Source organism: Labrus bergylta, chromosome 20 (genome assembly GCF_963930695.1).
Source record: "Labrus bergylta chromosome 20, fLabBer1.1, whole genome shotgun sequence".
In the NCBI taxonomy this organism is placed as follows: Eukaryota; Metazoa; Chordata; class Actinopteri; order Labriformes; family Labridae; genus Labrus; species Labrus bergylta.
The window spans coordinates 4,927,643-4,939,636 of record NC_089214.1 but is presented as its reverse complement, the minus strand read 5'-3'; the positions used below and the strand labels follow the sequence as shown (position 1 = coordinate 4,939,636).

Here is an 11,994-nt window from a genome sequence, read left to right as displayed (position 1 = left end):
GGATGCACACCAGTCACCCTCTTTTAAGTTATCGTACTATTAGATCGACTTTGACATTTTTTTTAAGGTGGAAACGTCAAGAACTGTGGCTTTAATTAGTTATTTGATGTGAAGAAGCAGATGTTCGACAAATGTGTCTCCTGCAAGCGATTTCTTCTGCCACGCAAATAAAGCACAGCTTACAATATCAACTTGAAATAGATGATATGTCACTTGTGTGTATGATAGTTGGTTAGTTTACTGTATGTTACTTGGTTCAGGCGGCTGTGGCTCAGAGTCGGTTGTCTCTCAACCGGAAGGACCCCTAGTGGAATAAAGAGTTAAATCATATAGGCTGTTAGCTGACTGCTTTTGCAACACAAAACAAAATGAAGATTAATTTTAAGAAAAACAGAAAGAAAGAAAGGAAATGGTTTGAGGCTCCAGTCAAGACAAATTCTCTTTGGAGTGGAGGTTTGGCTGCGGATTCTTTAAGTCTCCTCACAGCAGCTGGAGCAGAAAGTGTGGAGGTACTCCTTGTTTTCCAGAGTCCCCAGAGGTACACACACACACACACACACACACACACACACACACACACACACACACACACACACACACACACACACACACACACACACACACACACACATGCTCCAGCAAACACACACGCTGTCCCTCCTTCCCACACACACGGCCTGATTAAATATCTTCTGAGAATATCTCTCCCCCCCCCCCCCCCCCCCCTTATCTGCATGATTCCCTCGCTCCAGTGGGAAATAGACTGATATGTGCGCGCGGAGCCACCCACGGGGCGCGTGCACCGTTTAATCATATCTGAGGTAGAGAGAGAGAGAGAGAGAGAGAGAGAGAGAGAGAGGTGCAGCCTAGTGTTGAGTCCAGTGTGACTTATCTTTCCTACTCTGCTGCTGTCGGTAACGGACCGGCTGCGCACACACCTACTCACACTCCTCTCTATCTCACACACACACACACACGCACACACACACACACACACACACACACACACACACACACACCGGGAACACAGAACCGGACTGGTGCACTGGGGAAGAAGGGAGGGGAAGAAGAGGGCTGAAAGAGACACATGTCACACCGGACCGAGCTGTAGGGGAATGTACTGGACTCCCCTGCACACACACTGCCACGGGCTGTCCCGCACTGAGGCGTCCGCTGCGTTAACTGGACCGGACACGGACTGAGCCAGAGGCGGGCGTGCGGGGGGGTGGGGGGGGGGGACCGGACCGGACCGGGATAGAGGGGGAAAAAGAAAAAAGGAGTCACCTGGCTGCGGAGGGAAGTAAAAGGAGGGAGGAGGGAGGGAGGGTCGGACGGACGGGGAGCTGTGCCCGACTGACAGCGCGCAACGGAGAGTCGGTGCAAAGTTTCCTCGATGGCGCTGGTGATGGAGCCGGTGAGCAAATGGAGCACGAACCAGGTGGTGGACTGGATGAAAGGTAGTGGCTATTGAAACACACACACACCGCACACACACACACACACACACACACACACACACACACACACACACACACACACACACACACACACAGCCAAATGTGTCTTAAACGACACACCTGGATGCAGATAAACAAACACTTGGCGCGCTGAACTGCTAATTGCAGGGGGAGACAGAGGCACGGAAGGTGTTTTTGTTTGTTGCGTGGGAAGTGTGTGCGTGTGCGTGTGTGCGTGTGTGTGTGTGTGTGTGTGTGTGTGTGTTGATGCATCACCCCCCGGCACCTGATGATCAGTGGATGATGATGTAATGTGTGAGTGACAGGTGGAGATCGAGCCAAACTTCACCGCTAAGAGCAGGGGCGGGGTTAGAAACTTTTACGAGGGTGGGTGGGAGGTGGAGGCAGACTGTGTGTGTGTGTGTGTGTGTGTGTGTGTCTGTGTGTGTGTGTGTGTGTGGGGGGGGGGTCGGGGACCAATGACAAATCTCTGTTTGAAAAAAACATGAATACATACCTGCTATTTTGTAATGCTTTACAGCCCTCTGTAGTCGTTTCTTTTCTTTTGTAGTAAATGTGTTTCTGTTGTTTTTATCTTTGAGGTTATTTTACGTGTCTGTGGTTTTATAGGTATTGTTTTTGTGGCTCTGTTTTCCATTCTGCCCCTCTTTTCTGAGAGTTTGGTCTTTCTTTGTGCTTATTAATCACCTCTTTGTAGTCATTTGTTTCTCTTTTTGATGTAGTTTGCTTTATCTCTGTCATCATTTTTCATGTATTTGTAGGCACTGACTGTTTGTGGACAGTGATCAATATGTCTTTATGTGATGCTTTATGCCTTGTTGTTATTTTGGGAGGTCATTTGTTGGCTTTCTGTGGCCACTATGCCTCTCTGTGAGGTCGTTTAGTCCTGATTGTTGTCATTACATGTCTCTTTGTCGTCATGTAGTATTTGTATTCATTTTGTGGCTGGATGTGTTCGTGATCTTTCCTCTGCAGTCGTTATGTTTCTCTTTGTGGTTGTTTTGAGCCTCTTAAAAATGATTTTGTGTCTCCCTGAGGTCGCCTTGGTGTCTCTTTGTGGTCATTTTGCATCTCACTGCATTTATCTTTATTTGATTGACCTTTCAACCAGTAATGTTTATTACCCAAATCATACAGAAGTCTGCTCTCTACCAATCCAACGTCCTCTTACTCTCATGATTTGCACCAGAGACGGACATGCAAGCAGAATCGAGCCCAGTTCACTCATCCTTTTAGACCGATAATAGTCCTATCGATTTCAGTTCACCTAATCTTTAATGCTGTCAAATTGAGAATAGGGAATACGAGCACTAGAAGACAGTGCTTTAAGAAGATGACATCAATTAAAATCTCACACACACAAAAAAAACAACACTAAATGAGTATTTAGCCCAAATTGTGATTGGGCTTTGTTTACACAGGAGCTTGTGATGTTGCAGATAATAGATTAGGGATTTTAGTTATGCATAATTCAAGAGCAAGGCTGATTGGGTCTGCACCCAGGGGCCTTTGTAATCATTATAAAAGTCTTTTACACATAAAAAAAAGAGGAACATTGTGATCTCCAGATTCTGCACTGCTGTTCACTGTGCACTTTTTTTTATGTGGCCAGTGCAGACGTTATCATTACTCTTCATTGTGTGCATAACAGCACAGAGTTTCACAATAATATGTTTATAAAATGTTAGAAAACAGACTCGTGGTTCTCTTCAGGCTGTTATGCCCCAATCATCTCCCGTCTTTTTTTTTTTTAATCTCATTCAGCTCGTCTGTAACATAAACGGTAACATGCTGTATTGATGTATCAACTCACGGGGGTTCATGCATTATCACTCAAGCCTCACAAAAACCACCAGACTAAAGAAAAAACCTGCTGCAGTGAGGACCCGTCCATTAATCTGATTTATTATCGAACTTCATTTAAGTTCAATTAACAGCCAAGTTTAAGCTTTAATGGACGCCAATACTGCAAGTGCAAGTTCCATTACAAAATGTGACATATATCCAGTTCTGCAATGAAAGGAAAGTCATGCACCACTTTGTTAAAGAGTTTGTGCTTTTTGTGTCAATTATTCGGTGTAAAAGAAAAACTTGATCAGCAATTATAATTTGTGAAGTAGTGAAATAGTCCATTGAAAGGAAATGACAACACAGCTTTTTAGACAAAGGACATATCATTGAATTCCTCTTTCAAGCTACAATAGACATCTGATTTATAAATACAACAGTTTTAATACAAGTTTTTTCTTTAAAGGCTTTATATGCGATTTTTCACACTTAAATATAATAGAAATCAAGTATATCCTCTGAAAATAACTCTGTGAGTCATGACTGTCTACAATGGGTGTAACACCTGAGTCCCACTGTCTGTGATGTTTTCAGAGTTTTCAGAGTCCTATCTTCACTTTGTTTACATCGCCCGGACGGCCGGCTGACTCCTCCCCTCGTGTATAAAAGTTGTTTAATTGAGGGACTAGAGAAAAGAAGAATAACATACTGTACTCACTGCTTAACTGTGTTTCTAGATCACGCTCATTTCAGGTAAATTTACATGCAGTGTGAAGATACCAGCATAATAAAGATTGCTAGCATTAGCATGCTAACACAACAATGCAGCGTGAGTTGTTTTGGTTTCATGCTGGAGCTCAAGGGCGACATCTGCTGGATCAAAAAATCACATATAAAGCCTTTAAGGATCAAAAACAAATAATAAGTAGCAAATTAGTTTTTAATCCATGTACAAGTTTTAGAGCTTAAGAGTCAGTTGTTGGCATCACATCTTTTAGCTTTAAGCGGATACTATTAGTTACTATCACACTTCATGTTTGAGTTACCTGAAATGTGATGGAATCAGGGGGCGTTAATGGATGTAAAGGATTGTAAAAAGTCATGAAAGTTTTCCAACTTCAAATCTTTATTTATAGAATCTAACACTCAAGCGGTAGGGAGTAAAAAGTTTATATATGGAGACCTTGGTAAGCTTCAATTCGCAGCACTTCCAATGGAGTCTCATAACAAACTAGAAATTATTTCTTATTAAGATAATTTTCCTGAAATAACGGGCCAAATGTTGTTCAAGAATAGCCCCCCAAAAAATGCAGTAATGCTTTTCCTTCTTTAAATTAGGGATGTTCCTGAGTGACTATTTTCACTGCTGAGATCTTGAGTCAAGTCGTAGTCTTTGCTCAGTTTAATTCTTGTGCAAGTAGAAGGAGAAAAAGAGAAACAGTCTTTATATAGTTGTATCTAAAGCGAGGGGTGGTTATCGACAACCTCTGTTGTCGGGCAGATTTAAGTCTAGCCAGTGTCTTAGTCAAAAGAAAAGCAGAAGTTCATGCGGATGTTTTCTTGTAAAAACGGAAGTTCATGTGCAGGTAACGTTCTCCAATGAAGAACAGAAAATACAGCGGCACGATGTGAAATTGAAAAACAATACTTTTGCATCAGCATTATGATGTTTCCATGACATAGCTTCTTTGACCGTTAACAGCGCCACCATCAGGTCAATCTCTGACATTTCTCACAGGCAGCACCAGGATGCATCATCGCTCCGTGTCTCTTCTTGCTTTCCAAAACAAAACACTGCCTGATCCAAGGTCCCACCCTCGACATAAAAATGTGAAAAATGACGAATAACAACTAATATTAGCAAGAATTGTTATTCATCATGTTTGTTTAACACATAAAAAGCAGGTCAGGGAACTATTGAATCACACACTGCTTCAATAAGATGCAAAATTGAGAAATCGTGACAAGGATTTATTAACATGTACTGTGTCAGTTTCTCAGAGCCGCATCACTGGAAGGGTTATCAGTTGGTCATGTGCATATGGCATGTGTTTATATGTGCCCCTGTATGTGTGTGTGTGTGTGTGTGTGTTTGCAGCCAGTGTGTGGGTGGATGGTGAGTTGTTCGTCCCAGACCGTCTGTGCAGAACAGCTGACAGACACACACACACCAGCTCTGAACAGAAGGCTCCACCCGGGTCCTCGGACATTTGCTATTGCACACACACAAACGCTAATATACACAAACAGACAACACACGTGGCATGCCTGAATGTGGCATTCGGTTCATGCTGGGTCTCTTGGGTGTGTCTGCGGCGACACAGGGAAACATGATATACTGTATTTGTGTGTGTGTATACAGTAAAATGTGCAGTTCACATATGCCAGAGGGTCAAAAGGTCTGCGTATTGTCGACTTGGCAACAGCGCTGCATTGGCACGACTAGGGCTCAAACAATATGGGAGTGGTACACTTCAATAGTAATGTGAGAACTTACCGTGCATTGCTGGGGCTGCTGGGAATTCTCACCCCTATGTCCTGTTGTCACTTTTCATGCTGGAATTTTTTATATTTTTTTACCTCATTTCCCTTGCATGAATTTGATAGCCAGACTCTAAAAAAATCAGGAGGGAAATTGCCGCTACAGCATGCGGGAACATCTGATGACACCGTTTACCAGGAGAGAAAGCTGCCAGAGTGATAGTCACACGTCTTTAGGATCAGAGGGGGTTTCCGTCTGTCGGATTGATCTTTTTTAGAATTGAAGGTGAGGCATGACGAGACTGGATTGCTTTAAACATCCGCCAGTTTGCATCAGAAAATCAGACTGTGTTTGTTGGCTCTTTTGACTGCACTGAGCAAAACATGGTGTGTGTGTGTGTGTGTGTGTGTGTGTGTGTGTGTGTGTGTGTGTGTGTGTGTGTGTGTGTGTGTGTGTGTGTGTGTGTGTGTGTGTGTGTGTGTGTGTGTGTGTGTGTGTGTGTGTGTAGGTGAATTAAGGTTTTCAGCCATTCATAGGCCAAAGAGTCCGAGCCGCCCCTTCAAAGTCACTCCAGCATGACACACTTCTAGGTCAGGGCATTAAGTAGCAGGGACTTTAAATGCATTGATTAACATTGTGTTGTGTTCAATGACTTTCTTATTTTATTATTTTAAACCCTATGCTCCCACATAATTTAATATACATAATTATGAGGGTCAAGGTGGGAAACCTGTCTTAATGCAAATGAATTCAGTTATACTGGTAATTCACATTTCATCAGTTTGAACAAATACACTTCACCAGTATGGGCTGACACTGCAATCTAAGAATCAGCTTTTTTTGTATTCACTATGGATCAGAAACTGCAAGCTTAGCCCCAGTCTTTTAGTTTGTAAAGTTACAATCATGATATTCCATTTTGAAGATAGACAGGAAATATGAGGAAAAGAGAATGGGGTTGACGGTTCTCCTAATGGCAGAGGAGTCCAACCCAAGACGATGCAGCTAGAAATTCCCCACTTTGTATTGAGTGCCGTTGCCATATTTATCCATCAAATGCATTTCAGTCAGTCAGCTCACGTTTGTTCAAAAAAATATTTATTGCAGCAGCAGAACATAGATTTTTGTTTGGCATCTAGGTCCTGACTTCATCACTCCTCACCGTTTTATTTTACATGCAGAAATTTGAGGAGGGATGGGATGATCTTAATCCCCCCCCCCCCCAGGTGGGTGGGGGTGGGGATGAGTGGGCAAGAGTCCAGTACAGGTACAGGACAGGTCAGAGCTGGCAATGAGAGAGCAGAGAGGGAGAGAACGAAAAAATCTTGCAGCTTAAATAAAACACTAATTGGAAGGAGGTGTTGTCAGGTGTTTGAGGAGAATGACGCAAGTGTGAAATCAGTGCAGCCTGAGTTGGGACAAATAGGAAAATATTCTGCTTTTTTTCTACTTGTGTCATAGTCACTAGCTGTCCCCGTCTATCTTCTGTACTTCCATTACAAGCTTTCTCCTGCCCATTGCAATAATTAGTATTGAATTCTCTGTTTTCGAGATGTTTGCAGACATTTACAGGTACCTGGATTTAATCTGGACAGATACAGATTGGTCTTCCTTTAACTGACAAATGCAGGAGAAAATGTCAGTCTGGAGTGAATGTCAGATTTAATTGTCTGGGGCAGAGTAGCATTCTTCTTGGCTTAGCTACCTCCTTGAAGTGATTTTTCAAACATGAAGATTATGCTTTTTTTTATTAGATTTTTGCTATTATGTAGGAAAAATAATGAAGTGGAAAGGAGAGAAAGGAAATACAGACTCAGCCTATCACTTAAGCTCCACAGAAATGTTGAAAGAGAAAGACAGGAAACACTAATATTAACACCCAAACTGCAAGAAACTAGCACGCAAAACAGACAAAATCTGCTATGAATGGTGAGGTAACATTTTTGGTTGGTTTATTTCTCCCATGCAAAATCTCACCACAAAACACTGGGATTTAAACTGGCAACCCTCGGCTATAAACTCAGTTCTATTAGTTGCAAGGCTTCTAACATCCTGCATTTACAAATCCCAGGAACACAGTGAAAGCTCATCTTACTTTTATTGTTACTGAATCTTCAGAGTGCTTGGAACAGATGACACATAACCCGACTGGGAGGGCCAGATCTTTTATAGGACCCTCGAACATCCCAGAAGTCACAGCACAATCTAGTTTTATTAGAAGTGTGTGTGTGTGTGTGTGTGTGTGTGTGTGTGTGTGTGTGTGTGTGTGTGTGCGTGTGTGTGTGTGTGACAGAGAGAAATGGGGTGTTTGTGGGTGTTTGGCTGCCTGCTGTTGTGAAAAGTGTGCCTCTGTGGGAGTTAAGTGTGTGAGTCAGCTCTGAATCACACTTTTTCTCTTCCAGTAGAACAAATAAGCGCACAGATGAATATCTTTCTGTAACACACATGCATACTGTATACAGAGATTTGAGCTCATGATGTTACAGATTAGACACCATTATCCATCAAGCCACACACACATTTTAACTGAGAATGTGATCATCAATTTATCAACAAAAAAAAAAAAACGTGAGCAAGCTTCATTTTAGCATTTTTATTAGCTGCACAGTTACAGCAGTGATTCCCCAGGTGTCACTTCTGCTGTTGCCAGAGGATGCTCGCTAGAGTTGGAAGTTAATTAAGATAACATTGCATTATAACTTCGGAAAGCTTTAACACCTCTGTTGAAAAGGAAAAAAATTACAGCAAGCAATTAAAAAGATAAAATATTAGCTCAAATTGCTGGTTGATAAAGTTAAGGACATCAAGTTGAAACATCTCAAAATTTAAAATTTAAAAACCAGAAATTGTAAGCTAAGAAGCTAAGATCGATAAATTCTAAGCTGAATCTGATTTGTATACTTCTGGACATAAGGCTCATCTTCTCCACTGTATCTCTGCCTAGTGAAAGGCGTCTGATCCAATCTTCACAACAGGGTCCTAAGTCTCTGACTAGACTCTTCTCCTCTGTCGCCCCCCAGTGGTGGAATGAACTTCCAAACTCCATTGGATCTGCAGAGTCCCTCTGCACCTTTAAGAAAACGCTAAAGACCCAGCTCTCTCATGAATACCTACTAACTTAATGATGATGGTCTCCATATTATTGATGATGATGATGGTAATGACAATGGTTTTCTTTGATAACGACGACTTATAAGATGGTTTCTATACTGATTAGAGCTCTCAAGAACTGCCCTCAATGTTGTGCTTTGCCTCTGGTCACTTCCTGTCAGCACCTGTGTGTCCAATCAGACTCAAAGCTGATCGTTTGCTCTTACTGACATTGTTTCCTTTTTTCTAGATCCTTGCTGGTGTTGTACTTACTCTCTGATGTACGTCGCTTTGGATAAAAGCATCTGCTAAGTGAATTGTAGAATTGTAGAATCATTATAACAATGTATGCTAACAGGTTTATCAAATGAGACTACCTGTTGTTCGTCTTCACTTGTTTCTTCTTGTGGTTAGCTCGGTAAAACATCAAACTAGCATTTCTATAATATGCAAGATTACTTATTGCACTGCACGTTATCTTCGTCTTTTGTACAGTTTTTTTAATTTGCTCTCACCCAATCCGTCCCTACGGAGTTACCATAAGTGCCGTTAAGCAACATCAGATAGTAGCTTAAAGTGATAAGCTAACAATTCAAATATTTAGATTTACGTGATGTATAAATTGTCAACACTTAGCTTAAAGCAATCTTGATAGTAAAGTGTTTAAATGTTAGCAAAAAGAGTGCGCTAATAGCGAACAGATACGGTTTGAAGTACCTAAAAAAAGCTAAAAAGAACTGCATACATTAAAAAAAAGTGCTTGTGCTAAAAAGTATTGGATATATTTTAGAGAAATAAAAAGTAGAAGAGGAGTGGTTGAAACAGCTCAATGAAATGATTCATAAAACTTTTAAAACATTTGTTAAAATAATGGATGGAAGGTGAAATGGCTATAGAAGTAATGAGAAGGGAGAAATGGTTGAAATAAATGGCACAGTCGATAACAGGGCATTTAAGTTCATCTCACAGCGATTTCAGGTTATAGCTGACAAAAACACTGGGAACCACTGCAGAAAAAATAATGAGTCCTACACAGCAGTCCCACTATATGAAACCTTTATATTAACTGTATAGCACGGCTACGGTCTCTGTCCCAGTCTGCGTGGGTGTTTGTGAGCGCTCAGCGATGTCACTTACAATTTGACTCATCAGTATTCAGGGCATTCACGCTCTCCCTCACTGCCAGCGATAAGCGATGCTGATTATCAGTGAAGTTTTGCCACACAGTGTATATCTCCCCTTCTGCTTTTCTGCTTTTCTCTGTAACAGTAACACTTTGCCTGTTGGAGCCAGCATTGTCTCAATCTGCTTCACGTCGATAAGAAATCAGCTGCTATTAACACCTATTTAAAAAAACACTCTCAGACACCTCGCTTGAGTTTAAATAGCAAAGTTAAATTTAACTTTATGACCAAACTTTGGTGGAATTTACAACCCCTTTGTGATTGCTTAACATTTTATTCCAAATCCTGGGTTGTAAATCTGCTGCTAATGCCACATCCACTCCTATGCAAAATATTCCACACATTTTGTAGCATGCAGAGATTCAGCAAAAAGAACATCACTGAGGTCTACTATTGAAGTCAGACAATAAAACTCTGCTTGCAGCCTGCGAATCCATTTATACCAAAGGTGCTAAATGGACCTCAGGTGAAGGGTTCATTGCAATCCAGTCCAGTTCTCCCTCATAAAACATTTATTTCTGGATATAGGTTTTTTTGCAGGGCAGGATTGTCACAATGAAGCGTGACAAGATATTCCCCTAACTGTTTCCACAATGCTCAATGCTGTCAAATATTGGAGCTTTAACTTTAAGCTTTATTTAGAAAAAGCAAGAGATGGAACTTGTGACCTTCCCCTGATTTCAAACCAAAAAATGCAAAGTCAATATACTTTTCACATCTCTCTAACTTGCCACATTTCACAGATGTCCTGTAATCCGTATTAATTAAAAGTTTTTATTATTCATTTATTTAACCCTGAGAGACACATGCAATGACAAATTTATCCTTTATTAATCCTGCGAGGGGAAATTCAGTTTTACACTCTGTTTAATGAACATGCTACACAAACATGGGCCGAAATACACACACATGCACAAACAGGATACTGTGGACATGCATTAATGGAGAGGTCTCAGAGTGAGGGGGGGCTGCCCCCCTTTCCTTGACTGGAGGTTTAGATTAATAATTGATAATAGTTAATCATTTGTAAGCAATCATTTCATATTAATCAACTCTTTCATAGCGTTAACGTGATCTATCACACTTGTGGAACTGCCCACCTGTTGGCTTCCTCATGCTGCACTCCATGGAGAAGTTATTGTTCAATTGGTTGGTCATTTTTAAATGATAGACAGTAATTGTACTTCTACATAAAACACACATTAGACAGAAACCCCAGAGAGGAGGAGATCGTGGATTGATGCTAAAGACACTCTGATGTGAGGGAACAAAAGAACAGACTTCTCCTTATCCTGTCGTTACATATTGTGTTTGTTTATTGTGTGAACAAGATATTACTGCCTTTAACTAAACAGTACTGCTCCAGAACACTGACAGTAAGTGACAGCTAACAGTGATGCTGGTACATTAGTTAACCTTAACTAGTTAATGTTATTAGCACTGACTTTGATGATGGAGTATTTCTTGACCTTCACTTCCTAAATGGGCAATAAAAAGCCAGCCACACCAAAAATACATGAAGCTGTCTGTAATGTTGTAGATTTTCCTTCTTTAGCTGTGTAAGGGGAAGGATCATTAAATATAAGTAAACACCAAAGAAGGTTAGTTCTGGTGAGAACGTAAACAAATGTTGTTTTTTTGAAGAGATGGAACTTGTGACCTTCCCCTGATTTCAAGTTGGGAGCCACACAAATCACAACCAAGCAGTTTGATGTCTTCATTCTTATCTAAATCCTTTAATGTGTGTCCGAGGAAGCTGTGAGCCGAGATATCGCTCATCGACTTGGAGTGTTTGGGGGTCTAGATAGTGGAATCAATTTGTCGAGTTTTGCTCCAAAATAAGATAATGGTGAATGAAGGATGTTTACATTTTAAAACTCAAAGCTTTATTTTGTTTTTAGGAGATAAAATTACATGTTTCTCAAAAACTTAATGGCTTTTATTCTTCAACTTAATTTTTTCTGAGCTTGAT

The 11,994-nt window shown here is 41.0% G+C and overlaps 1 protein-coding gene across 6 annotated transcripts in view; it reads left to right on the top strand.

Moving 5' to 3' along the window:
- The first annotated feature begins 1,277 nt into the window (after positions 1-1,277).
- The window catches only part of cnksr2a (connector enhancer of kinase suppressor of Ras 2a), a 70,060-nt gene continuing 59,343 nt past the window's right edge, over positions 1,278-11,994 (top strand). For 3 of the 6 annotated variants that reach the window (XM_065949116.1, XM_065949115.1, XM_020657288.3), the window contains exon 1: positions 1,278-1,457. In XM_065949116.1, the coding sequence (XP_065805188.1) occupies positions 1,394-1,457 (64 nt within the window). In that variant the 5' untranslated portion in view covers positions 1,278-1,393. The remainder of the gene's footprint in view (positions 1,458-11,994) is intronic. The other 3 variants (XM_065949114.1, XM_020657285.3, XM_020657283.3) reach the window with 1 other exon arrangement.